A 27,197-nucleotide genomic window follows, 5' to 3' on the forward strand; every position below is an offset into this window, starting at 1 on the left:
AGCAGATGAGTGTAAATGGGCTAAGAGTACTGTGAGTCAGTACTTCTATAACTGAGCCAGGATAAGGGTAGATGGTGGCCCTTCCAGGTTAGGAATGAGTCACTCCCTCAGGTGAAGTGTCTCAATTTGCAGTGTTGCCGTGTAAGGGATGGTGAGGTAGATCGACACGTCATTGGTGGATATGATGTAATGTGGACTCTGTGTAAGTCTATTTGTCATGACTTGACAGTCCTTGTCCCTCTGCTGGTCTTTGCCTTTTCCTTCTTTCTCTTTGCACGTGTGTTCAGGATGAGAGCAGGGCATCCTGACACACCTGCTACTCATCACTTCTCCAGTATTTAAGGCAGATTCCTCCACCTGAACCCCGTGTTTTACCTTGAGTGGTACTGAGTCCATCACTGACTTGTACTGATCTTTGGCCTGTTATCCAGCTTTTGATATTCTGTTCTTGCCTCTGTTCTTCAGTCTGGCTTGGACTCCGGAACTCACCTAACTGTAGCTGCTCTGACTTTGGGCCCTGGAACGTTCACTACCTGCTTTGGACTCACGTCTCTTTTACAACAAATTGTATTGCTGTTCTCACCATCATCTACTTCCTTATGACCACAACACTATTGTGATGAGGTATGGTCACATACACCCACACAGGGGTTGGGCCCGTATGAGTGCACCCATACGTATGACTCATACGTTTGGGTGCATCGTAATGCTAATGTAAGTTGTACGCACTTGTGACATACGAGTGATGCTGTCGTACGATGCCCTTACACCTTAGACACAACTGCCTTAATGGATATATATGGACTATCTGCAAATGAAAAATGGGTCATCTGTACATGGCACTCAAGGACCACGGACTTATCACATACAGTAAACTGCACTTACGGGAGTCCGTAGATTTAAAGGGGGTCAAAAAACGGAAAAATCCGTACAACACACAGGCATCACATCTACGTCACCCTTACTTACACTTGCATGTTGTATAGGTGTTCAATACAACCTGGCACTCACAGCATTTTGGCTCTACAACGGGGTGTCAAACTCATTTTCACCGAGGGCCACATCAGCATAGTGGTTGTCATCAAAGGGCCAGATATGAATTATACATGTAACTAAATGTAATGAAAAATAAATGTAACTACTCCTTAATGTTAAATAACTCATTATTTATTTATTATAACTTTTTAAAGTGACAATTACAGTTGCATAGAAAACATATGTTTGTTTGTTTCTCTAGCATAAATCTTTTTACATTTGATCGTCAGGTTAGGTTATATGAACAGTGTTTAAGTCATAATGTATAGTTCCCCAATCTGAGATTTCAAGTCCCATCCCACCTAGATATGAATGAAATACACACCAATTTTTATTTTTTGTTTTAAGAAATTAAAAACTTTTATGCTCTCGAGGGCCACATAAAATGACATGGTGGGCCACATTTGGCCCGCGGGCCTTGAGTTTGACACATGTGCTCTACAGGCTCACCGAACGGTCTAAGCTTTCTTTCTTTTGGACTTCCCTTAAAGAGAGGTTTAGAAGCCTAGCCATCCAGTAGAAGAGGAAAAGTCGATACAACTCTAAATCAAGAGGAGCTGGTTAAGGCAGTTTAGAGCTCCTGGCAAAATATCTCCTGAATATTGCTACCGTGAGCATTGTGATGACCTAATGGACATCGCTATTATAACAGTGCTGCTTGAGTGAACACAAACAAGAATATACAGGAATACACACAAATTTGTTTTTGTTTCAAATTCAAACTTTTTAACATTGTAGTTAATTGCTTATTCGTGAAACGTGCCTCCAGTGGTCTATGGAGGAACTGCAACATTTGGTATTAAATGCTTTGCATTGATTTATCAAATGGAAGGTATGAATGTTTGGTGTGAGTGCATTGAAATCTGGCAGCTGGCCTCGGAAATGCCAATGGAGAGTTCTGGAGGGGGACACTGGAGAGAAGATATCCTGTATATCCTAATGCTGCATTCACTACAAATGCATTTTGCTTGTCAGGGGTGTCCATTTTAAATTTGATGTCCATACGCTAATGCGATAAGAGGTGTTGTGGTGCATTTTGTGCATCTGATGTGATGCAATTCTCTAACGGCAGCGTATGACAAATTTTGAACTGTTTCCAGAGCTCAAATATGTGAACTTTGGCATAGCTTTGCACCCTATCAATCAATCAATCAGGAACTCAGCTTTAGTACTGACACATTAATAATGTGAGCAGCAGGTGGATTCCAAAAACCTACACAGGGGAAAAGCTGATTGTTGCCTTTTGTGCTACTACCAACTTTAAGATATTTTTTCTTATTTGTATCAAGAACAGAATAAAAAGGTCCAATGTGCAAACTAATGTCGTCAAACAGAGAGATGGAGAAACCACTTCAGTCAGACAACTCATGCAGTAGTAATAATATTTATTTTCACATCTTTAGTTTGCTTCCACATACTTGTTGCTTTCACTTTCCTCTGAGTAAGCATTTCATATTCCTCCAATTAAGCATTTCACTTTCCTTTAACTTTGCATTTCACTTTCCTTTAACTTTGCATTTCACTATCCTTTAACTTTGCATTTCACTATCCTTTAACTTTGCATTTCACTTTCCTTTAACTTTGCATTTCACTTTCCTTTAACTTTGCATTTCACTTTCCTTTAACTTTGCATTTCACTTTCCTTTGGTTTGGCATAAAACTCCGTGCAATTCCAAGAGAGAGAAATTTCCATAACTTTTAGGTAATAACTACCCCTAACGGAGCTCACAGGTGGAAGCCGGGGAGGAGGGTGGGGCAAAGAACGCAGTGCTGCAGTAAAGAAGGATGAACAACTTACACACCTGGACTTAAATAGGATGCTGCACAAGTGAGTTGATTAACTGACCCGCCCTAGGGGAGTGGCCTAAGTAAAGCCTGCCTGAGTTGTCTTACCGAAATGCTCCCAAGGTCGCTCACTTCAGTCAGACAACTCATGCAGTAGTAATAATATTTATTTTCACATCTTTAGTTTGCTTCCACATACTTGTTGCTTTCACTTTCCTCTGAGTAAGCATTTCATATTCCTCCAATTAAGCATTTCATATTCCTCCAATTAAGCATTTCACTTTCCTTTAACTTTGCATTTCACTTTCCTTTAACTTTGCATTTCACTTTCCTTTAACTTTGCATTTCACTTTCCTTTGGTTTGGCATAAAACTCCGTGCAATTCCAAGAGAGAGAAATTTCCATAACTTTTGGGTAATAACTACCCCCAACACCAATTTAATCAAGGTTGGAAAGAAATTAAATGTTTATCAGTATGTAATCAGATGAAGTGTGTTTCAGAGGCATTCCATATTCAGACTTACAAGTATGACTGCTATGTGTGACCCGGCACCTTTGACCGTTGGGCCGCTCCCATTCGAGTACAGCGCCAAGAAGGGAACACACTATCTAGTGGATCTGCTATGTGTGACCCGGCACCTTTGACCATTGGGCCGCTCCCATTCTAGTACAGCGCCAAGAGGGGAACACACTATCTAGTGGATCTGCTATGTGTGACCCGGCACCTTTGACCGTTGGGCCGCTCCCGTTCGAGTACAGCGCCATGAAGGGAACATACTATTTATTGAGTCTGCTATGTGTGACCCGGTACCATTGACCATTGGGCCGCTCCCGTTCCAGCACGACGCCAAGAAGGGAACACACTATCTGGTGGATCCGTTATGTGACCCGGCACCATAGACCGTCGGGCCACTCCCGTTCGAGCAGAATGCCAAGAAGGGAACATACTATTTATTGAGTCTGCTATGTGTGACCCGGCACCATTGACCATTGGGCCGCTCCCGTTCCAGCACGACGCCAAGAAGGGAACACACTATCTGGTGGATCCGTTATGTGACCCGGCACCATAGACCGTCGGGCCACTCCATTCCGAGTAGACGGCACAACTTAACATACAAGTTTGAAGCTTCCACTGGAATAATATAATAAAGCATAAGTGATATCCATAATTAAAAGCTTCCATTTGAGAACTATGAATGAGCTAACGCTATAATTTTTTAATGCTTTCATCCGGCTCATAAGATACGAGCCCAAGTAACCTCGAATTTCGGACTACACACATATCGTAACACAGCTTAAGAACATCCTAATTTTGAGGCTTCCACCTGGCAAATAATTTTCATAAAATCTAATCTGAAATTTTGTATGCCATTCTGATACTAACATATCAGTTGATTCAAGTAAGATAAGTCATTGAAATTCGGAAGAGGTTTGCAACCCCACCACTTCAGGGCAGAGTAGGTGCGTGGAATGCAGTCGTCGTTGTATATCCAGATCGGGTGAAGGGGCAACAATCTGCAGGGGAGCAGCAGGACGAGCAGAGACTTTGGAACTTGGAAACCATCCGACTTTGTCAAGGGTTTGACATCATCCTCCAGAAACTGGATTGCTGACCGGGGAGAGTGGGCCGCAGGCTCAGGAAGCGATGCATAGATAGACAAAGCAGTATTAGTCTTGGCAATGAATACATAAATAATTTAGACCTGATTAGTTTAGAAGGCTTATGATGAAAGGGAATGAATTCCTTTTAAGAACAACTCTGAGAAGGAGATATCAAGTAGTGAGTTTAAAGAGAAGGTTCTGTATTCATAGTACCATAGAAAACCATTAGCATAGATCCCAACAAGAAAGACAGTCAATACAGAATCTGCACGTAATATATCACCAAAATATATTTTATATATGCACCAATAGTAAGAGAGAAGTAACATTTAGTCATTGCTGGAGGGACGCACCTTAGGAAGGCCACAGAGGAGCAGGGGAATAAAAGGATAACCAAGGTCCAAGGAGATTACGTAGATGAGGAAGGTCGCCATCCCACGTAGCATGGACAGCGGCTCGGCTAGATTTGAGGTTACAACTTGACATCATTGGTTCACAATAGATGGACAACAAAAGCACGTATAACTTAAAGTTAATTGCCAAAGGGGTGCCTGGAAACCATAATGAAGAAAATATTTTGAGATTTGAAGAGAGATCGTAGGGTCTAATAAAATGGCTGAACCTCATGCATTGAGAGGCGGATGAGAATAAGTCTCAAAAGGAGATACTCTTAGTCGAGCGTCATATGCTTGAAGCAGGGCAGACTGAGGATTGGTTTGCGACCCAAAGTTTTACTCTTGAGGCTGAAGCTAAAGAGCATCAGTGATAATTTCTACAGCCAGGAATTTAGCTCATAATACAAGTTATTTAAAACTAAACCATGTTAAATGATGGCACATTACTATTATCGCACTCTTGAAATAAGCGTTGTAATAATCTCCACGGATGAATTCTCTCAGAACCACATGAGCCGTTGATGGACCAGTAGAGCTGAATGTTTGGATTAACGACCAAACATTTTTCTGGCGGCCGGACATTCATAAACGAGTCCTCATACATTTTCCTCTCCCCCAAAGGAGGGTGGAGCCACAAAACAAGTGGAGGGAGACTGATGACCTGAAACAACATCGCAATAATAAAACCACGCTAAGCGCAGAGAATTAGAGACCAGAAAAGCAAAACAGAAAATCCAGAACAAGGGAACACGGGGGCCCGGAAAGGAACAACCCAGAACGAGAACAAGATGAACAGACGGCAGTGGGGGAGGATGCACACAGCAAAACACAGGTGGCCCAACAGCGACCGATTCATATCGTACCTCCAAAGATGGGAAAGATTACGTGCCGCACAAACGCAAGAGACTACATGGAGGCAGAGAAGTATGCATCATAAACCAGAGATCCGTGTAAAAATAAATCCAGACAGGCAGAGAACCAAATGCCTTCCTTAAATTTGATTTGATTAAGTTCGATTATCGTAGTCAAAACAATAAAGAATTACACAGATTTACACATTACACATATTCAGAAAACTAAATAAATCGGAAACCGAGATCCAAAACGAGTTGCGACCACAGAGTTGCAAAAGCCAGGCGACGAGGAAAACAGAACAGAGAAACATTGAAAAAGAGAAAACTGCAAAACAAAGGGGGCCCAATAGAATTACACTAAATCCAGCACAGGGTTTCTGACAATTGAAGTTAAACATGACAGAGACGACAGCCGAAGGAACACCGACACATAACACGTCAACCCCATTTAAGCCAGAAGACGCCGCCGGGAGGAATGGAGAGGCAGAACAGCAGGAGCATCAGCAGAATCAGCCTCCCCCAGCCATGTACAGCGTCCGGTGGAAAAGATTACAGGGATGGCAAAGCCAGCTGAGCGCAAAACAAAACCAGAAGGATCACAAGGGAAAAGCCGCTGATGCAAAAAATAAATAACAATACATGAATAAATAAAATGGAGGAACCGAGGAAGACAGACGACACAACCACGTCACACCTGAAAATGCCCGAGTGGCCACCTTAGGACCGAATCAAAACGGAAAAATTAGGGCTCACACGAACCCATCACAAAACCCCCCACAAATCAACCCAAATCCCTAAAACCAGAGAAACAACAAAACATCAGTGAGTCAGAGAAAAACAGGGCCACGTACAACAGACACATAACACTTCAAAACCCACCTAAGCCAGAAGACGCCCCCGGGAGGAATGGAGAGGCAGAACAAAGGGAGCATCAGCAAAATCAGCCATCCCCAGCCCTGCACTGCGTCCGGTGGAATAAATCAAAGATAGCAAGGTCAGCCAAAAAGCAAAACAAAAAACTGGATGGATCACGAGGAATAAGATGCTGATGACCCCCCCCCCCCCACAAAAATGGAGGAACCGAGGCGCCGACAGGTCACAAACAATGGCGCCAAACCCAAAAAAAAAACGTGTGAGAGGCCACCTTAGGGCTGACTCAACTACTCTACTGATTTACGTTTTTAATCACACTGTGAAGGAAGAGCAGAAGCGGCCGTGCTACAGTGACCAGTCAGGGTCTTGGTTGTGTGAAGCCAACAGGGTTGTTTAATTTATTTATTTATCTACTTGTGTATTTTTCACAGTCCAATGTGTCCTCAAAAACAACTCCCCCTACTGAGCAAACACCACTGCTTATATAGCCTTGCCCCAATTGGATCAAACCATTACCGAAGGGATGCGGGGTTAACAGCTGAACACCCCTTTCAAAATGGTTTCAGCTGAACATTCAAAATGGCTGCCAAGCATCTTAACAAACATTTGTCCAAACATGCCCTGGTGAGGAAGCAGGGGAGCAGAAAAACAGGTAAAATTGAGTGGACACAAGTTGACACACACCAGCAACAAATACCACTTCGTTACACTCACAGAAGAGACAAGTCCATAACTGACCAATCCAAATGCAGTTTAAACTAGTAAATGTGCAAAGCTTCAACAGAAAAGAAACCAAACAAAGAGCCACCACAACAAAGCCAGCACCGAATGAAAGCCCACACAGCGGAAACCAGACCGTGTGTTGAAGATAACGCAGTGCTGCAGTAAAGAAGGATGAACAACTTACACACCTGGACTTAAATAGGATGCTGCACAAGTGAGTTGATTAACTGACCCGCCCTAGGGGAGTGGCCTAAGTAAAGCCTGCCTGAGTTGTCTTACCGAAATGCTCCCAAGGTCGCTCACTGAAACTGTGACTCGGATGCAGTAGATGGTAAAACTCATTACGCTAGGAGCGACTTGGCAAGTCACGAACCCAGACTTGCAGATTTGTGTTTGCAAACAGCTTTGTGGAGTTCTTCAAATTAAATTAACCTGAGCTACTCTCTCAACATCATCCATGTCTTTTATAAAGTAGAAATGAGCCTGTAAAATATAGGGTGACCAGTAGCCCCTCCCACACACATCAGAAGCATCAGTTTTGACACTTTTGGGCAAGCATCTAGCAGCAAATGTGATTCTGTCAAATTTAGTGTTCAGTGAAAATGCAGAATTACTTATATTGCTGCCTTCTCCCACAACCCGAATAAGCAGCAGATAATGGATGACGAGATGGAACATTGTCCCAACACCAAAAAAGAATTGCTTTAAATTCCAGAACCTGTGAGCATTTTATTCTAGGATAATTTTAGCAATAGTTCGGTGAGTAAAGAGTCTACTTACCCTTCTGGACTGGATGTCATTTACATAAAGAGGTCGCTGAAACTTGCTCACTCCCTCCAGGTGAATCCCATTTTGTTTCAGTCGTAGGCTTCCCATTCCATCCTGGAATAGAATTATGATCAGTGCGGATCTGGTTGACTGCATCAACTTTTCTCATTTTAGACAAAGGGTTTTGGCTTCGCAACAGCAGTGAAAAAGTCAAAACTTTATTGGCTCAGAATACGTCAGAAGCTGCAGCTCACAAGCGGACATGCATTAGCGCTGAGTGACAGGAAGAAGTGACAACAACACTGAGATGACAAACTAAAGATATGAAGCTGCTGCCAACAGCCTGCCTTCGAGATGAAACAGGCCAACATGAGAGTGGAGGAGTAGAGATGATTCATGAAAATGACACAGATGGTTTTCAGGTTTATAGTCATTCTGATTAAGATGAGTTGGTGTGAACATTATCATGATGATTAATACAACTGCTGTTGGTAATTTCAAGAACTACCGTCAACTGCAAGCTTTAATGGGATTCCTGTTGGTTCATTTAACAGCAGCTCATCACCAGTTCAAAACAAAAACAAAAAAATCAACCTTTCAACCAGTTTTTAACTTTTGTTGTGAACATTTTGAAATCAGAGACCAGTTTAAACCACATTGGCATTATATTCCATAGATTAATTTATCTAATTGAGAAAACCAACTCTATCTGTGGGGACTATTCACAAATATTCTTGTAACTCTGCTGCTTTCCTTCTTATAGACCAACCATAGAATGGCTCAGCTGCTGGTTTATTTCTATAAGTTAAAATTAACTTCAGGAAACATCAGTTTATGGTACAAATTGTAGATGTGGCCTTTCTTTTCTTTGCATTGGTACAGTAAATTGGAAAAATACCTTAAGGCTTAGGCCAAATCCAAAATGTTTCCCAATCTCTCTGGCTACACGCTATTGATCCAATTAAAGGGGCATTTAAAGCTGTAGCGGTGTCCGTAAGTGGTTTTTCAAAGGGGAACCGTAGCAACTTAGGGCTGGGTCTCCCTCTGCCGGTAGGGTGATCGGAAAAACGCATTTCGTCACACTGGTGGGCTGTGAAGCACAGCAGGTAACATTTAAATGTAAAGTATTGAGTTTGTGTTTTTTCATGTGTATTTTTTAAGTGCTGGCAGCTATGCAGTAACGTTATTGACTGGTGACTATTCCTGACGTGATCAAGCGGTAGTAACGTCCGGATATGAAGACGCTACTTTTTCTATATCTATCTATTTTCTATATCTATAAGGAGAAGCTGTAGGGGTACTGTAGGGAAAGAATTCAGATTCGGCTTTTGATTTAGAGTTCTGCTTTGATCTTTTGCTTTGATCTTGTATAAACTTGACCTGCAAAACATTAGAAAAATGGATCTCATGTGACCAAATGAACTTTACCTGTAGTTGAAACAAATGTAAAAAAAGGAAGACGGCTGTTTAACAATCTTAGCTTACTGTGGAAGTATTAATGTATTTAAGTAAAAAGGATTAAAATGCTGGTTAATTTTTCCGTGATAATTGAGTGACATATACATACAATTCAGATGGAATGTGTCTAATCCCAATAAGGTGAGCAAAGTCTGAGGGCTGAACGTCAGATCGGCACTGAGGGATGTGTTGAAAGAAACACATGGATGTGGCGGCGGGGAGAACTGGGACTGAGAGCAGAAAAGGGAACAAAAAATCAAAAGAGAGCAGATGGAGGGTGGGGTAAAATGGCGGGCTTTGTAAGTCAGCAGACAGATGTTGCTGTTATTGCTGTGCTGAGGCCTGAATTTGAACAGTTGGAAAAGGTAAAGGGAAAACAAGAAATGTCACGGTAACCCACTTGTTCCTTACTAAGAAACCATATGTAAGACTTGGAGCTTGGGGCTTTAGTAAAAATTTAAGTGTTTGCAACTCCTAAACTGAAACTGAAACTGTAAAAAGAAAACCATTTGAGAGGTCAAACTGACCATTTTCCTTTTTGATTTCTACTGGATAACCAAACTGGCACCTGTTTATTTTGTATTTCAATTTAAGTCCCAGTTAAAGGACTTTATAGAGTACTTAAATCAATTTTATTTAAGGGTGTATTCAGACCGCCGTTCAGCTGGGCCTTTCTGATTAGAACCAAAGCTTGGAAACAAAACCACGTGACTAGAGATCTCTTCAGTCATTGGCGAGAAATTACAAGAGCGGGGCAAAGCAACAAGTAAAGGAATCATGGAAATCCTATGCTTTGCATTCCTTGTCAGGATGGTTCACTTACTCAAACTTTGTATTTCTGTGACCAAGTTTTAATGTCTTTGTCAAGGTCAGGTACAATCCTTTTTACTGGTACTTTGGAACGGCGGAGGCATGCTGCAAGGTGTTTACTGAAGTAATGATGGCTAAGAAAAGACGCTGATAATTGTGAGAAGCAATGGATATCAAGTTAAAAGGTGTTTTAATGAGCCAGCATTCATCTGACCACATTTCAATGAGTCTCTGTGTCTCATCAATATGGTTGTTTCCTTTCTACTCCCTTTACTTACCATAATGAGTGGCTACGGTGGCTGTTTTGGTCCAGCTGTTCCACTCCGAACACACAGCCTGAGAAAAACTCAGACCAGTCCAATTGGAAACAAAGTTCTTAAATTATTTTTTATCAGAAACGGTTTGTTTTTTGTCAAATGTATCTTGCACATTTCAGCAGAATACCTTCATGAACCAGAGTTCCGTGAACTATATCAATGTTTGAATAATACAGCTGGAAGGAAGATGCATAAATGGGTTTACCCTTATAGGATCCTGAAATTGTCCTTATTATTTGTATACTGTGGTGTTACGGATTTGTTCCCTGGTACCACTGTGATGTCAGCAATCTGCAATCAGGGACTTTTTATGGAACACAGCTTTCAATTCCTGATTTTCAGCGGTGAAGTGTATTTTCTGAAGTAACACCAACACCCGCTGATAAGATCTTTGGTCATGACACAGATTTATGGGGGAGACAGGACAGATGGGAAAAGTAATAGATGGCTGAGCTCCATAGAGGGAATTGGTGCTGTCAAGAGATTGTTGACAAAAATGGCACAATTTGTGCATCGTCCCTGAAAATGTAACAGAAGATCACATTATTGGTTTGCTCAGCTGTGGTTTGGAAGAAAAAAGCATTTGTGTGTCGCTGAGTGATGCTGCAGATTCTTTTGTCCAAAAATATTTGAAGATTCGAGGCTTCTATCAAAGAACAGGGACACCTGTTGAACAACGGATGCCATCTTCTTTTGTTAATACAGTTTTGATTCAATACAAGCAAATGCTGATGTAAAATGAGGCTAAAAGAGAGACGCATTTGCTTATATGCAAAGCATTAGTGATCAGTGCATCAATTACGCAATTTGAACGTGATATGTGCGCCATATAAGCAATATAAAAGTTATTAGTGGTGCATGCATGAAAAGTCTGTTGGACATACGTGGAACCGTCGTGGAAAGCCACGAATTTTCACAGTTGAGTACGATTTACATAATAATCCATATAAACGACATACAGTACGCATAAACTGCATAATTCTCAACCAACCAAACATTTTGAACAGCTCAAAGCTGAACTCACCTTAAAGACCCGTCGGCTGAAACCCTCGACGGACATATGCACACTTTGACAAATGACAAACGCAAGACACACTTGCGTATATCAGGCATGAATCAGGAAAGACCAAAATTTCCTACATGGAAAATATGCAAAATGTAAACCGTGGCTATGTGACACGGTCTTAACTTCCGCTATAAAGAACAATATAGTCAACAACCATAGTGAGCATTAGGAACAGCCCTAATTATTTTAAATTATTTTAGTAAAAAAGTTTCACTTTTTCTTTTCCTACTAAAACTAACTTTTTAAAGTTGAGTTCATGGCTTGCGAAGTGAAGTCTAGTAAATCACTTTATTGATTTTCTTTTGGGGGGCATGCAAAGTCTATTATTGACTCAACCTATGCAATGTTGCCTTTCTTTTACATCCAAGAGTCTTTTTTTTAACCATAGCAGAGGGCTCCACATTTTGTGATACCATCCATATATATATTGCTTTTATTTAATGTCAAGAAAGAAAAATGCATGATCTGACATTTACTGCAATTTGAAATTATCTTCTCTCTCTTTGAAAAAACCCTTAGAAAAGACAAACAAACGCTCCGCTGAACTCAGCAACCCCTGATGTACGCTTGACGACTCGCTGAACTCACCACTGAAAAATTCATGACCTTTAGGATCCAGACAGTGAGGGCCAAGTTAACTATCATGGTGACCAGCAGAAGCAGCAGCAAGAAGTACAGGCATCTTTTCCTCCAGCCGTACAGCCCCACTGGATACACCGCATCGCAAGCCGGTCGCTGGAGGTGCAAGGAGTGTGACGCAAGAATGTACTGATCCTGGGTAATCTGGAAAACAAACACGCAGAGCAACCTTTACGTTAGCTTGCCATCAAGGATGCAATCACATCTTGTAAGTGGTTATAACCTTGCAAGGGCCACTAAAACAGCCTGCACAGAGGCGCAGATGTCCTTTTGAAAAGGGTGCCACTAAACAAAGAATAGCAGGCAAAAGTGAGGCATAATTGACAGATGTGGTGCTGAAAACTTCTAACGAAATAGGGATATTTTAGGCTTCGGAACAAATTAAATTGACAATGTTCAAGCCTTAAACAGATTTTAGCAAACCAGTCATCAGTCAAAGTCTAGTCATAAAACACAAAAGGGTTGTGTTTCATTTCTTGTCGACAAAAAGAATTGATTACGCACACATTTTTTGACTGAGCAACCCTTCTTCAGGTCAAAGAAAAACATAAATCTGAATTTGAATACTAATGAGTTAATCAAGGTGATTAATTAAAACTTTGGTCAGGCAAACAAGGTCGTTCCCCTTTCTGATTGAATCGATGCTCTTCGCAAAAGTAAGTTATGGATCTATTAACTTTTAATGGGTTTGTTTTTCAAGGACATTAGGTTTATGACATTTGGCCGTCCCAGAACTTAACCCTTAAATGACGGCGATGTCACAGGCAAAAATAATTTTTGACCATTTCTGCAATGAATGCAGTTCCAACAGATTCCGAAGCCGAGATAAGCAGCACCAATTCACAACACATACGTGGTAAAATGTTGTGCCAACACTTTACTAACCGGTGTAAAGGATTGCATACTTTACTATCGTAAAGTGTAACGTGTCCCACACTTTACTACAGTACCACCACTTTTCTACCTTTCTCAAAGACAAAACGTGCATTACAGTCACAGTCCCATTAACACACACACATTCACACGCTGATGGTGGCTCCACCGGCGCCAACCTACAACCACCAGAGGCAATGTGGGGTTCAGTGTCCTGCCCAAGGACACTTCGACACATGTGCAGGCAAGGCAGGAACCGACCAATCCTTTGATCAGCAGTCGACCGCCCTACTGCTGCACCATGGCTAGGCTACATGCAACCCAGTGTTGCATATTAATGCAAAGCTGCTTTTCTCTGCAACAGAATCGGCTGGAATTACATTAACTGCGTTAATGATCGAAGGCTTCCGTTAGTTCAAAGAACATCAACACTGAAGTTAAAGCTTTGGTGTTAAATTGTGAAACTCTTCCTTGTCTCAACTTTATATTTTTCATCCATTTACCTCTACTTAAGGGCTTAACTTTTTAAGACAGTGTTATAGGGTGCAAATGACAATAGTATTGAATCACAGATGTCCACCACATTCACAAAAATAAAACTGTGTTAAGAGCAAAAATTGATGTCTCATTCTTTCATTCACACAATTAATCTCCAACAGATTCTGAAGTTGAGAAAAGCAGTTTTTTGCCAAAACGTTTTTGCGACATGATGCCGATATGCAACACTTTTCTGTGTTGCATATCGGCAACACTTTACGGTACTAAAGTGTTGCCATACTTGACTATCATAAAGTGTTGCATTTCGACGTAAGGCCGCTTTTCCCTGCATCAGAATAAATTGAAATACATTAATATTAGAACGTCAACATTGGAGCTTTAGCTCCATTGTTGGTGTAGATGATAATGAGTCACTGGCGTCCACCACATTCAAAAAATTAAAACCCTATCGAGAGAAGCAAACCAACGTTATTCCTACTGTACGTGAATCAAAGAAGGATCAAACTTCAAACAGAATATCGAGACAAACTTTGGTTTTATGCCAGACAAATATTCAAGATCAGCCAGTGGGTTCTTATGGCCGCTGAGACCTTCAAATCACAGAGATAGGTTACCACCCCCATCAAGTGTAGTCGTCCAGGCCGTTTCTGTTCTCCAGCAGATCATGACCATGGCCAATCAAAAGGCACAAAGCTAGCTGAGCTCCAAAGAGCTCCTTTTAGCTGCTCGGAGGAACCAAGCTTGTCCAGAAGTTTAAAAAAAAAACAAATACTGCTAATTTGCATCAAGTTTCCTATACACCCATATGGGCTGTTGTTGGTTTATTATTGGGCCAATCATAATTGACTATAGGGGCTATATACATCAAATTCATAAACATAGAAGAAAAAAAACACAACTGCCTTTTTATCTTTTTTTTTACCAAAGATGCCTAACATTACATTTTTTGACAGGCATTCATTAGCTGAAATAGAGGAAAGAAAGACCAGCCAAGCGTGTTTAAGACTTCCCCGGACTATGCAGAACTGCTTTAGAAAGCTATTTATGAAAAACTCATTCTTGAAGTCTTTTTTTTTAGCTATAAAGTCAGAGGAGTTAACACACGATGTCTGTTTTAGGAGTCCTCACACAGAAGAACAGCCAGGGTTGTGTTGTTGCAACAAATCAATATGTCTTGCCAGGGTGAGCAAGTGATGAATTTTTGTCATTACAAAACCAAAGACACAGAGGCCGATTTTTTGTTGGGTTTTTTTTTCAGTGAGTGTGATGTGGAGCGGTGTGAGTCAGGCGCCAGAAAAAAGGCAAAAAAAAGCTTTAGAGCTGTCCATGAATTAATGGGAACCCTTGCATTTTCGGGTATCCATCAGATGAAACACCATCAGTTTGGAAAATCAGGATTATCGCATGGAATGAAGCCATGAACAACCAGTAGGGCAAAGAACAGGAATGTAATCATTATACCGCGTTAAGGGTCTTGGGTCTGGAGCAAACCAAAGTCTGTGGGGAATACATCCTGGACAAGCTGACAGTTCATCTCTGGGAAATCCTGACAAAGAAAGACAAACTGCCTGCTATGCTCACACTCACTGCCAAGCTCAATTTAGACCCTCCACTCAACCCGACATGTATGTTCTTGGGCTGCATGGGTGGGGGAGGCTGTAGAATCAGGTGTAGGAATGAGGTGCAACATCTGCACAGACAGGCTCCAACAGGGATTCAACCAAGAATCCTTTTTACTGTGAGGCAACGGTGCTCACCCCCACACTCGCCTGTGCATTAATGAATAATGGAAAAAAAAACGTTTCTTTAAAGCTGTTGCGCAAAGCATCTGACTGATCACGTGATATGGATTGAACAGCTGAGCGTGCTGCGTCATTTATTTAATGGCGACGCACGCACTTCATTCAGGAAAAGCATCGGCGAGACACAAGCCTTGTCAGTCCGTGCATAAAGCTTGTTTCGTACCTGTGTGCAATTGAGTGGTCCATATTAATTTGTTGAAGAGGCAGCCGGTAAGAAAAGACTTTATCCAAGCGCTAAGCTTGCGCGATCACTTGTTTCCTTGTTTGTTTGGTGTGTTGTGGGACCGGAGTGTGCGCTCCGCAAATGTTTGTGTGTACTTCAGGTACCAGTGGGAATTTTCTGCATTAAGGATTATATGTTTATTTCGTCGGTGTGTTTTGTAACTTTTGTAAATTTACACTGGGAACTTCTTTATGAATGTGAATTTTTGCTAAATAATGAGATTTTAAAGCAATTCTTGAATAAATTTGGAATTAATACATGAACTTAAATAAGAATGTTATTAAAGTAAATGAGTAATGTTGCTAATTAACTGAGGCACTTTAAATTGCATAAATGTTTGTTGTTAATGTGTATGTTGAATTTTTGTAATATTTATTACTGTTATTGTGTGTGTTTAAGGTTTTTACCTATTGATTGCTGTCGGATCAAATGGAAATTAATTAAAGTTTGGAAATTGGTCTCAAGTGGCAGTCTGAGTAAATCGATCTTCAACGTTGGACACTCAGCCCTTTTCAAGTGTGGGAAAAGTACACAAAAAAGTATAAACACTTGACAGTAAAAACCGGATGCAGTAAAAAGCTACAGAGACTGCTACCGGCTAAGATTGGCTGCAAAGGATCCAAAGCTCCAGCTCGAGGGCCTGTGCTTCAGTTAAAAAGCCAAAGCTCTAGCTCCAGCTAAAAAGCCTGTCCTCCAGCTAAAAAGCCTGTGCTCCAGCTAAAAAGCCTGTGCTCCAGCTCCAAAGCCTGTGCTCCAGCTCCAAAGCCTGTGCTCCAGCTCCAAAGCCTGTCCGCTCCAGCTGCTCCAGCTCCAAAGCCTGCGCTCCAGCTCCAAAGCCTGCGCTCCAGCTCCAAAGCCTGCGCTCCAGCTCCAAAGCCTGCGCTCCAGCTCCAAAGCCTGCGCTCCAGCTCCAAAGCCTGCGCTCCAGCTCCAAAGCCTGCGCTCCAGCTCCAAAGCCTGCGCTCCAGCTCCAAAGCCTGCGCTCCAGCTCCAAAGCCTGCGCTCCAGCTCCAAAGCCTGCGCTCCAGCTCCAAAGCCTGCGCTCCAGCTCCAAAGCCTGCGCTCCAGCTCCAAAGCCTGCGCTCCAGCTCCAAAGCCTGCGCTCCAGCTCCAAAGCCTGCGCTCCAGCTCCAAAGCCTGTGCTCCAGCTTCAAAGCCTGTGCTCCAGCTCCAAAGCCTGTGCTCCAGCTCCAAAGCCTGTGCTCCAGCTCCAAAGCCTGTGCTCCAGCTCCAAAGCCTGTGCTCCAGCTCCAAAGCCTGCGCTCCAGCTCCAAAATGACGGAAGCCAAAGCCCTGCAACACCTCAAGTCCAACAGAACAATTGCCAAGAGGACATTTTCTCGACTAGCTAACAAGATTATGAGGGCATGCAAAAATATGTCAATTGATGAATTGAAAGATGCCTTTGGGAAAATTTCAGCAGAGGCAGACAAAGTAATTGATGCAAATGACGATCTTGAATTAGCACTGGCTGAAACCTGGGACAAAGATGGAGGGACAATGAGAGAGGAACAACGCGAGGACATCAAAAATACAGCAGAGGAGTGTGAAGAGAAGCTGGAGGAAGTGCAAAATGTTATTCGGAATGTAATTTGGACCACTTTTGGGCATCCTGAGCTGTCACTGAACCTTGAATTGGCTGAGGGTGAATGCAATACAACTTCTGCTGCAGCTCCTGATATAAGCTTGGAAGCTTACAACTTCATGCTAAGCCAAGTAGAAATGAGAGTTAAAGCAGCCAAAGAGGCCTACAATCAGTGGAATCAGTGGGCACCGGAGCAGGAGAAGACAGACCTTCAGCACCGAACAAAGGAATTAGAAATTGGCTCAGCTAAACTAGCCGCACGAAAGGCTGGTTTAATTCAATCTAAAGCTGAACAAGAAGTGATCCGAACGGTAACTTCCTGCCATCAAGTACCAGCAATAAAGTTGAAACCAACTGCCCTTCCAAGGTTTGATGGCTGTAAAAGACACTTTCACAGTTGGAAAAAGGACTGGGAAGCACTCCAAGCACAGGGAGAGCCTACTGGTTCAAAGGAGGTTCGCAAATTTCAGCTACTAGATAGCTTAGAAGAAAAAATTGCAAAGGATCTTCGTTTGTCAACCTGCGGATCTTCAGAAGAGATTTTCAGAACACTGGAGAACCGATTTGGAAATAAAACTGCTATAGCTTTGGAAATTGTTGAAGAACTCCAAGCATTGCCTTCAATTAAAGGTCATCAACCAAAAAAGATTGTGGACCTCATTAGAGTGGTTGAAAAAGCTTTACATGATCTAATTGAGCTGGGTGATATAGGTGCACTTAAAAATCCATTGATGACCAAGTCCCTCGAAAGCAAGCTACCTGAGATGTTAAAGAAGGAGTGGCTCATGTTTGTGGCCGAAAAGAGAGGCGTGGAACCCTCAAAAGACCGATTTGACATGCTGCTTTCATTTTTGAAGAGTCAGGAGGGAATCTATGAAGAGTTGGAACAGTTGAGAGATGAAGAACCTCAAAGGAAAGATGTAAAAGTACAGCTAAAGCATGCCAGAACTAAAGCCACCAAAACTACAAGCCCACAAGGAGCTTGCGCTGTTTGTGGAGAGAGTGGGCATAAGCGGAGATTGTACAGATGCAAGAAATTCAGAGTTCTCAGCTTGGAGGAAAAGAAAGAAGCGGTTCAAAAAACTGGAAGTTGCAAAGACTGTCTTGAAGTTCACGAAGAAGGTGAATGCAAAGCAACTTTTCTCTGTAAGAATGAGTGCTGCAGAGGACGGATGAGACATCATTATCTCTTGTGTCCAAGTCCTGTAAATAAAGGCCCGTTCAAGGGGAAATCAAAGCCAAACGCTTCATCTCAAGTTGATAAAAAGTGTACGGAAGACCAGGAAGAGTTCTTAACAAGACTAACCCCAGAACTGGCACAGCAATGCCGAAATGTGTTTTGCAACACGGCAGCAAAGACACTCAACTCAGCTGTAAGCAGGCAGTTGCTGGAAGGAGCTCGCTTACAAGAGTTTCCTGTCATCATGATGATCCTTGAGGTCACTGCCAATGCGGGACAGCGGCTAGGAACGCTAATAGATCTGGCATCAGATACCAACTATATAACCCATGAGGCAGCTGATGAGCTGAACTTGCAAAGCGAGGATGTCACACTTTTCGTCCATGGAGTTGGTGGCATGCAGGTGACTGTAGAGACGAAGCGTTACCTTTTGAAGATTCGGGTTGGCACCCCAAAAGGTACATTGAGATCTCATCAGCTGATCTGTTATGGTCTGGACAGTATTGCTGAGATTCACCACCATGTCTCACCCAGTAAACTGCAGAAAATCTTCCCAGATATCTGCCTTAAGGAACTGAGAAGACCCACCAAAATAAAGCTTCTCATCAGTCACAAGGAGGGCAGGCTTGTGCCTCAAAAGATCCGCTCAGTTGGAGATCTTGTGCTATGGGACGGTCCCCTGGGGAAAACTGTGGCAGGCTCTCATCCAGATCTCTCTGAAAGAGTTGATGTAACCACTCACCTGTCAAAAACTCATTTTGCCCGCTCTATGCGATCAGCTGCTAGAAAATACAAAGAAGTCATTCACAAAAGTTTGGATGCCGAAGCAACGCTGGCAACCACCACAAGTACCAGCTGTGATTTCCTGAAGTGGTGGAAATGGGATAGCATCGGCGCTGCGTGTGATCCAAAATGTGGAGGCTGTCGATGTGGGAAATGTCAACCCGGGGGCAAAGAAATGAGTCTTTCTGAAGAGAGAGAGCTTGAGCAAATCAAAAGTGGTCTCACATACGTCACTGGAGATCATCACTGCAACGAACCTCACTGGCATGCAAAATATCCATGGACATCTGACCCTGCAGTTTTGCCAAATAATAAGCAAGCAGTGGAAGCGACCTTCTTGAGGACAGAGCGGCAACTTGCTAAAGAACCGAAGTGGAAAGAAGCCTATAAGAACCAAGTTCATGAAATGGTCAATAGGAAAGCTGCTGTTGAATTGTCAGAAGAAATGTTGAGTAGTTGGAATGGACCTGTATGGTACATCAGCCATCTAGTCGCTCCTAATCCCCATTCAGTCACAACCCCTGTGCGTCTCGTCTGGAACAGCAGCCAGGTGTTTAAAGGCCAGAGTTTAAACAACATCCTTCTTAAAGGTCCTGACGTCCTGAACAACATTCGAGCTGTCCTCATACGGTTCCGGGAAGGAGTCTATGCTGCGCTCGGGGACATAAAGAAAATGTATAACTCTGTGTGGCTTGAAGACAAAGAAATGCACCTCCATCGCTTTTTGTGGAGAGACACAGAGGAAGATGAAATCAGCCAATACGCCATCACAAGAGTGAATATTGGTGATAAACCTGCCGGCTGTATCGCTCAAGTCGCTATGAGAGAGACAGCGAGTCTACCAGAGTTTTCTCATCTCAAGGCTGAACGTAGAGTGCTTGAAGAGGACACATACGTTGATGACATACTCACCTCGCATAACGACTGGGCTCAGCTTCAACAAATAATGACTAATGTGGAGAAGATTCTGAGAGCAGGTGGGTTCAAACTCAAACCTTGGATCTGCTCAGGTCAAAGTGGGAGGGAGCATCCCGAAGACCATAGGAAAGAAGTGGATTCCACAGTCCTTGTACTCCCAAACCAACTGTCAGAGGAGGACAATAAGGCACTCGGCATGGGATATACTCCAGTCCCTGATGAATTCCACCTCATGGTGTCTGTAAACTTTTCGAAAAGACGGAAAAAGATGAGGTTGGGAAAAGATCTATCAAAAGAGGAAGTGAGGCAACAGGCACCAAACCCACTCACTCGAAGAGAACTTTTAAGTCAAGTCTCCGGACTCTATGATCCTCTGGGCTTTGTTACACCTGTTAAGCAAAAAGGTGCAATCCTCGTCAGGAGAGCATTTCAGGAAGTAAAAGGCAAATGCAGTCGAGTGGAGAGTACGTGGGACACTGCATTGTCTGACAATCTGAGGGAAGATGCCATATGCCTGCTGGAAGACTATGCTGAGGTCAACAAATTAAGGTTTCCCAGAGCACTGACGCCACCAAACGCAACAAATCCACCTTATGGCATCACATTCTCTGATGGTAGTGAGCACTCCTATGGAGCAGTGCTGTACCTGAGGTGGAGTTGTCAGCAGGATACAGTCATTCGGATGGTTGAGTCAAAAGCTAAATTAACACCATTGGACCATAAGGGAGATGCTGTCAAGGCTGAAGTCTGTGGTGCAGTCTATGCTGCAAGGCTCAAAAAGTATTTTGAGAAGAATTGCACAATTCAAGTGAAGAAGTGGTTCCATCTGATAGATAGCCAAACCGTACTAGGCGCTGTTCAGCGAGAGAGCTATGGATACCAGACATTTTTTGCCAACAGAATTGGAGAAATCCAAAGCAGTACGAATATTCAGGACTGGTTGTGGATCCCTGGATCAGTAAACATTGCTGATATAATCTCAAGAGGAGCCAGACCAGATGAATTAAGTCAAGGCTCTGAGTGGCAAAGTGGCCCCAAGTTTCTTTATCTGCCAGAAAGCAGTTGGCCAGTCAAGTCTGCGAGAGAACTTGCTGATACCGCACGAGAAAACATCATGAAGCTTCAAAAGAAAGTATTTGTAGCGGTAACAACTAGAGCCAGTGCAAAATCCCAGTCCACTGAGGACCAAGAGATGCACAGACCACCTGCTGGTACTGTTATCAATCAGATGGTTGATATCAAGCGTTTCAGTAACCTGCAGAAGTTGCTTCGAACCATCACCATCATTTGGAGAGCTGCTAAAAGGTTCCTTAAAGCCATTCAAGTCAAAGATGTTGAAAGACCAAAGTGGGAGGCAGTCAAGTCCTCTGGGGTACCCACACTGCACGAACGAGAAGACGCATTTAGAGATCTCTGTGCAGAAGCTCAAAGAGGCTTTGTCTTTCCAAATACTGCAATTGAGAGACTTGTTGTGTACAAGGATGAAGCAAGCGGACTGTTGTTGTGTGGAGGCAGAATTCAGCACTTCAAGAACAATCAAATTGGGGTACCACTAATCCCTCCCAACTGCTGGCTTGGTGTTTTGTTGGCAAGACAAAGTCATGATGAAGGTCATGAAGGCGTTGCTGGAACATTGCTAAGGATGAGGAAGAAAGCTTGGGTTATACAGGGGAGAAGACTGGCACAAAAGACTGTTAACCAGTGTATTACTTGTCGCAAGGCAAAAGCAAAGGTGTGTCAACAAGTAATGGGTGACTTGCCAGTCGAAAGAACGAAGCCTGCTGCGCCCTTCCAGTTCATTGCAGTGGATATGTTCGGTCCTTACTTGGTGAAAGATGATGTGAAGAGAAGAGTGACCATGAAAGTCTGGGGAGTTGTATTCAGCTGTATGGCAAGCAGAGCATTGCATGTTGAACTTGTTAACAGTATGTCTACAGAGAGCTTTCTAATGGCTTATCAACGGTTCACCGCTCTGAGAGGACACCCCCAGAAGGTTTGGTCAGATCCTGGGACCAACTTTATTGGGGCAAAACCCATACTTGAAGATTTATACAAGTTCCTGCAGGCACAGAACAAAACTGATCTGGAGGAATATGCCATCAGGAATGGAACAACCTGGACTTGGAAAGTGCTTCCTGCTGATTCCCCACATCGAAATGGAGCTGCTGAGGCTGCAGTTCGAATCGTAAAGAGAGCTCTTCAAAGTCTAAATAAAACACTCAATCTAACCTTCAGCGAATTTCTGACTGTACTACAACTTGCTGCTAATTTAGCAAACGAGCGACCAATCGACGCAAGGGCTCAAAGTCAAGAAGATTGCATCCACTATGTGTCACCAAATATACTGCTTATGGGGCGAGCGTATCATAGTGGAGATGTCAAGACCTTCAGTTTTGAAAATTATTCTTTCAAGCGTCTACAGGAAATCGAGATGCAAGTTAACAACTTCTGGAGAGCATGGTCTCAACTTGCTGGACCGAATCTGTTCATCAGAAGCAAGTGGCACACGCTACAGCGGAATGTTGCTGTTGGAGATGTCGTGTGGTTGTGTGATCAGAACACTCTGCGAGGTCAGTTTCGTCTTGGAAGAGTCGTGGCTGCAGTACCAGATCACAAGGGCATCGTGAGGGACGTTGATGTTCTCGTCGCTCCAGGATCCAGCGTGCCACATTCAACGCAAAAGTCTGCTACCCCAAGTATTCAGTCTCTAAGGGAGAGCAAGACGTTTAATGGTGTGGTGCTTCATCGGGATGTTCGCCGCCTTGTAGTCCTTCTTCCAGCCGAAGAACAGACTCTCTGACATGAACTTTGACTTATGCAACCTTTATGGCGCATGCGCATAAAGCTCGAGTGGGAGGTGTTGCGCAAAGCATCTGACTGATCACGTGATATGGATTGAACAGCTGAGCGTGCTGCGTCATTTATTTAATGGCGACGCACGCACTTCATTCAGGAAAAGCATCGGCGAGACACAAGCCTTGTCAGTCCGTGCATAAAGCTTGTTTCGTACCTGTGTGCAATTGAGTGGTCCATATTAATTTGTTGAAGAGGCAGCCGGTAAGAAAAGACTTTATCCAAGCGCTAAGCTTGCGCGATCACTTGTTTCCTTGTTTGTTTGGTGTGTTGTGGGACCGGAGTGTGCGCTCCGCAAATGTTTGTGTGTACTTCAGGTACCAGTGGGAATTTTCTGCATTAAGGATTATATGTTTATTTCGTCGGTGTGTTTTGTAACTTTTGTAAATTTACACTGGGAACTTCTTTATGAATGTGAATTTTTGCTAAATAATGAGATTTTAAAGCAATTCTTGAATAAATTTGGAATTAATACATGAACTTAAATAAGAATGTTATTAAAGTAAATGAGTAATGTTGCTAATTAACTGAGGCACTTTAAATTGCATAAATGTTTGTTGTTAATGTGTATGTTGAATTTTTGTAATATTTATTACTGTTATTGTGTGTGTTTAAGGTTTTTACCTATTGATTGCTGTCGGATCAAATGGAAATTAATTAAAGTTTGGAAATTGGTCTCAAGTGGCAGTCTGAGTAAATCGATCTTCAACGTTGGACACTCAGCCCTTTTCAAGTGTGGGAAAAGTACACAAAAAAGTATAAACACTTGACAAAAGCACTGGGTCTTTCTGCTAAGGGGAGCAAATCAAACTGTGAAACGCAACAAAAAATCAGCAAAGTCAAAGAAACGATTTTAATTAATCTGTTTTTTATGACATTACTTCATCCGAAAAGGCACTTTGACGGGACATTAATCAACGTATTTACCAAATCCAGGTCATGAATGATATGCGCTCCTTCAGAAGTGACGCTTTCCCCGGCTTTAGGATGCAGTTGGCGCCGGTGGGAGATGTCACACAAACAGATGACAGGAGTTGGCAGCAAATACAAATGATCCACATCACTGGTCCACAAATGTCAGTGATTCCAATTTGCTCATGTTGAGGGACAGCAGCATCAGCAGAGGCAGACAGAGGTGGCTGTGAGCACTCCAGTTGTTTTTGCACAAACACAACTTTCCACAGCACTGAGCCACAATCAAACACCGAGTTCAACGAAAACCTGCTTTCTGAACGCTGTATCTGCACTAAGCTGGAATCTGAAAAGCCCTCGTAAAAATGTAAGTTACCAGAAAAAGACAAGTTTATGAAAAAGTCATATTTTTGCTTGTGGCCCTGTTGGTCAAATTCAGTCTATTTTCAATCCACTGTTGCTAAGGGAAACTTCAGCACTTGGGATTTCTATGGCAACCCACTGTTCCCAACACCAGTAAACCCCTGGATATATATATATATATATATATATATATATATATATATATATATATATATATATATATATATATATATACATATATATATATATATATATATATATATATATATATATATATATATATATATATATATATATATATATTTTATCTTGATACACTTGTAAAGCGCTTCAACCCAGTTAAGCTTTAACTTGTAAATTTTCCTTAGAGCTAATTCTGTACTTATGGGCAATGTTGCCATGTTTTTATTGATAAAAACATGGCAACGATTGAAAGGGACATGGCTTCAAACCACATGGCGCCTGACATCATCGGCCAAAAGCGAAAACATTTTCAACTTACCCCAACCCTAACACTGATCCACAAGTGTTGAAAACTGTAGGAAAAGTCTAAACCGGAAAGACCGTAATAAAGACATGTACAATAGGCTGTTTCCGATTTGATTTCCTAAAATCAATAATATGCGGCTCCGAGCATTTTCTAAAACCTGTGCAGGACTTCTTGCTTGTGGTAGGCTAAATTATGTTTTAACTCTTGTGCTATTTTGTTGGGTCCAGATGACCCGATCGTTACATTGACGTGTTCTCCCTACCATGACAAAGGTGGATAAAGGTGGAAAGATTTCATGTAATCCATGGACACCAGTGAAGATCACAAATCATTGAAGAAAAAAGGTTCAGAGCACTGTCTAGTGGGTCTAGATGACCCAACTCCCAATGTTACAGTGCCTAGGATAGCACAATGGTTACACTGTTGGCTCCTGTAGCAACACTGTTATGTGACCCTTCGATGACACTTTCTAGCTCATCCCTAAATATATATAATATATATAACTATAAAGTTGACAATTGCTGTGTTTCCATAACACATACGTGCAAAACTTTATAAAAATTAAAAAAATGTTGAAAATAACACAATTTCTTACACATCTTCCACTCAATCATAATTATGCGAATAAACACAAAGCAACTCACGTGATAAGTCATTCAAAAACACGGTGACGGATGTGAACAATACAGTACAGAACAATACGATACAAATTTCTGCCACGGCACTAGCGCTCATCATCCTCTATCAAAGGAGACTCCGCTCCTTACACGTGGGAGCGGCTACTGATGAAGCCATTTTGGGAAATTGTGGTTGGTGATTTTACAGAGATGTGGATTCAACAATTCTGCATGACACGCTCAACTTTTGATGAGCTGTGTGACGCCGGGGGACCTCAGCCAGTTCCTATCAAGAAGCGCATTGCCATCGCTATCTGACTCATTACATATTTAAAAAGTCTTTCATTGCAGTTTTGCGAAATATGTCATTTTGATACTCCTCCAAAACCACCTCTTCCCAGCGCAAAAAAGTTTTATTTGATAAATGCAAATTCTTTCGAAATTTTCGTGTTTCTCTTGAGGAAATTACACACAGTCACATAAAGCATCTGTCTGCTTAATATGCCAAGAGGCTGTGGCTGTTTTCAAGGAGTTCAAAATCAAGACGGACCACCAGACGAGACATGACCACGACGAGCTCATTGGGAATAAACGGCAGCGTGTCTGCGTTTCGCCCACAGAAATAAACAACAGTCAAACTTTTGCAAAGATGGATGTGCATGTTTTGCCATTCGCCACTAACTCCACAGAGAAAGTGGGCGTGTATGTTAGCCTGGGGGCGGTGCTGGCAGAGCACACTCTTCCTGGAAGGGGCTGTTCCCCAATTTGGGACATCACAATCTGTTTTCCTGGATTCGAGGGGGTGGGTGTAAAGGATCAAAATACCACTTTGAGGTTTCTTTTCGTGAGGAATGACTATTGGATTACACTTATAACTCCAAAAAATTGATTTTGCATGGTGTAGGCTCATTAAAATTACGTTTTTTTTAAGCAATATTGGTCGTACTCCCGGTTCCAGTTGATGTTTTCAGGTTGTGGATGTTGATGTCTGCTTGCAACAATCTGCCCTGTTTCCTTAAGGTAGATGTTTTTTTTATTGCTTTGCTTATTTGGGGGGCTAAAATTTGTACAACGATTTAACATGGGTTTTTTTTTTCACCTACTGAAAGTAGCGACGACACCAAGACATTTTTCACAACCAATTAACCACGTGAAATATAACACACTTTTTCCAATTCACCGTTGAATCCATAACTAAGGCCCGACACCCGTTTTCTGTAGAAACTGGTGTTCGAATAAAACAATTTTTCTCCCAATGGTAACAGCTAACGATGTAAATAAGGTTTATTTGGACGGACAATTTAATAACTGCTTTTATTCTAAAATATGCCCTCTTGGGCTCTCTTTTTTTCTTTCTATGAAGTAGACAGCAAACTCTTACAAATGATTTCTTAACTATCAATTGATGGTTGCTACTTATCATTGGCATCGATTTTCTTTGCTGAAAGACAAATATTTTCTGTGTGTTTTTCATAAATTACATTTACATAAAATCTGTATCTCTGATTAGAGTGTTTTAGTTTGTGATCTGACTTTATTATTTATTAATTTAGAGATTCATGTTTCAAAGTTGGCACGCTTGTTCCCAGTGGCCAAAAAATGAATGTAAATAAGTGTTGTAGTACAAATCAACGAAACACAAAATTACACACGCTTAAGGAGACTTTCCTCAAATTAGAATGCGTGTCAGGCTGGAAATCATCCTGTCAGATCTGCAATTTGCTTCAGAAACAGCTTGTTTAAGTAGCCGGTGAAAGCTTGTCTAAAAAAATGCC

At 42.1% G+C, this 27,197-nt stretch overlaps 1 protein-coding gene across 2 annotated transcripts in view; it reads right to left on the minus strand.

The window, feature by feature from the left end:
• Positions 1-27,197, minus strand: part of LOC101164098 (zeta-sarcoglycan) — a 56,962-nt gene that overhangs the window by 26,862 nt on the left and 2,903 nt on the right. For both annotated transcript variants that reach the window (XM_004079660.4, XM_023966167.1), the window contains exons 2-3: positions 12,275-12,469; positions 8,048-8,149 (exon numbers count right to left, since the gene is read on the minus strand). In XM_004079660.4, coding sequence (XP_004079708.1) covers positions 8,048-8,149; positions 12,275-12,469 — 297 coding nt within the window. The remainder of the gene's footprint in view (positions 1-8,047; positions 8,150-12,274; positions 12,470-27,197) is intronic.

Source organism: Oryzias latipes, chromosome 18 (assembly GCF_002234675.1).
Source record: "Oryzias latipes chromosome 18, ASM223467v1".
Lineage (NCBI taxonomy): Eukaryota > Metazoa > Chordata > Actinopteri > Beloniformes > Adrianichthyidae > Oryzias > Oryzias latipes.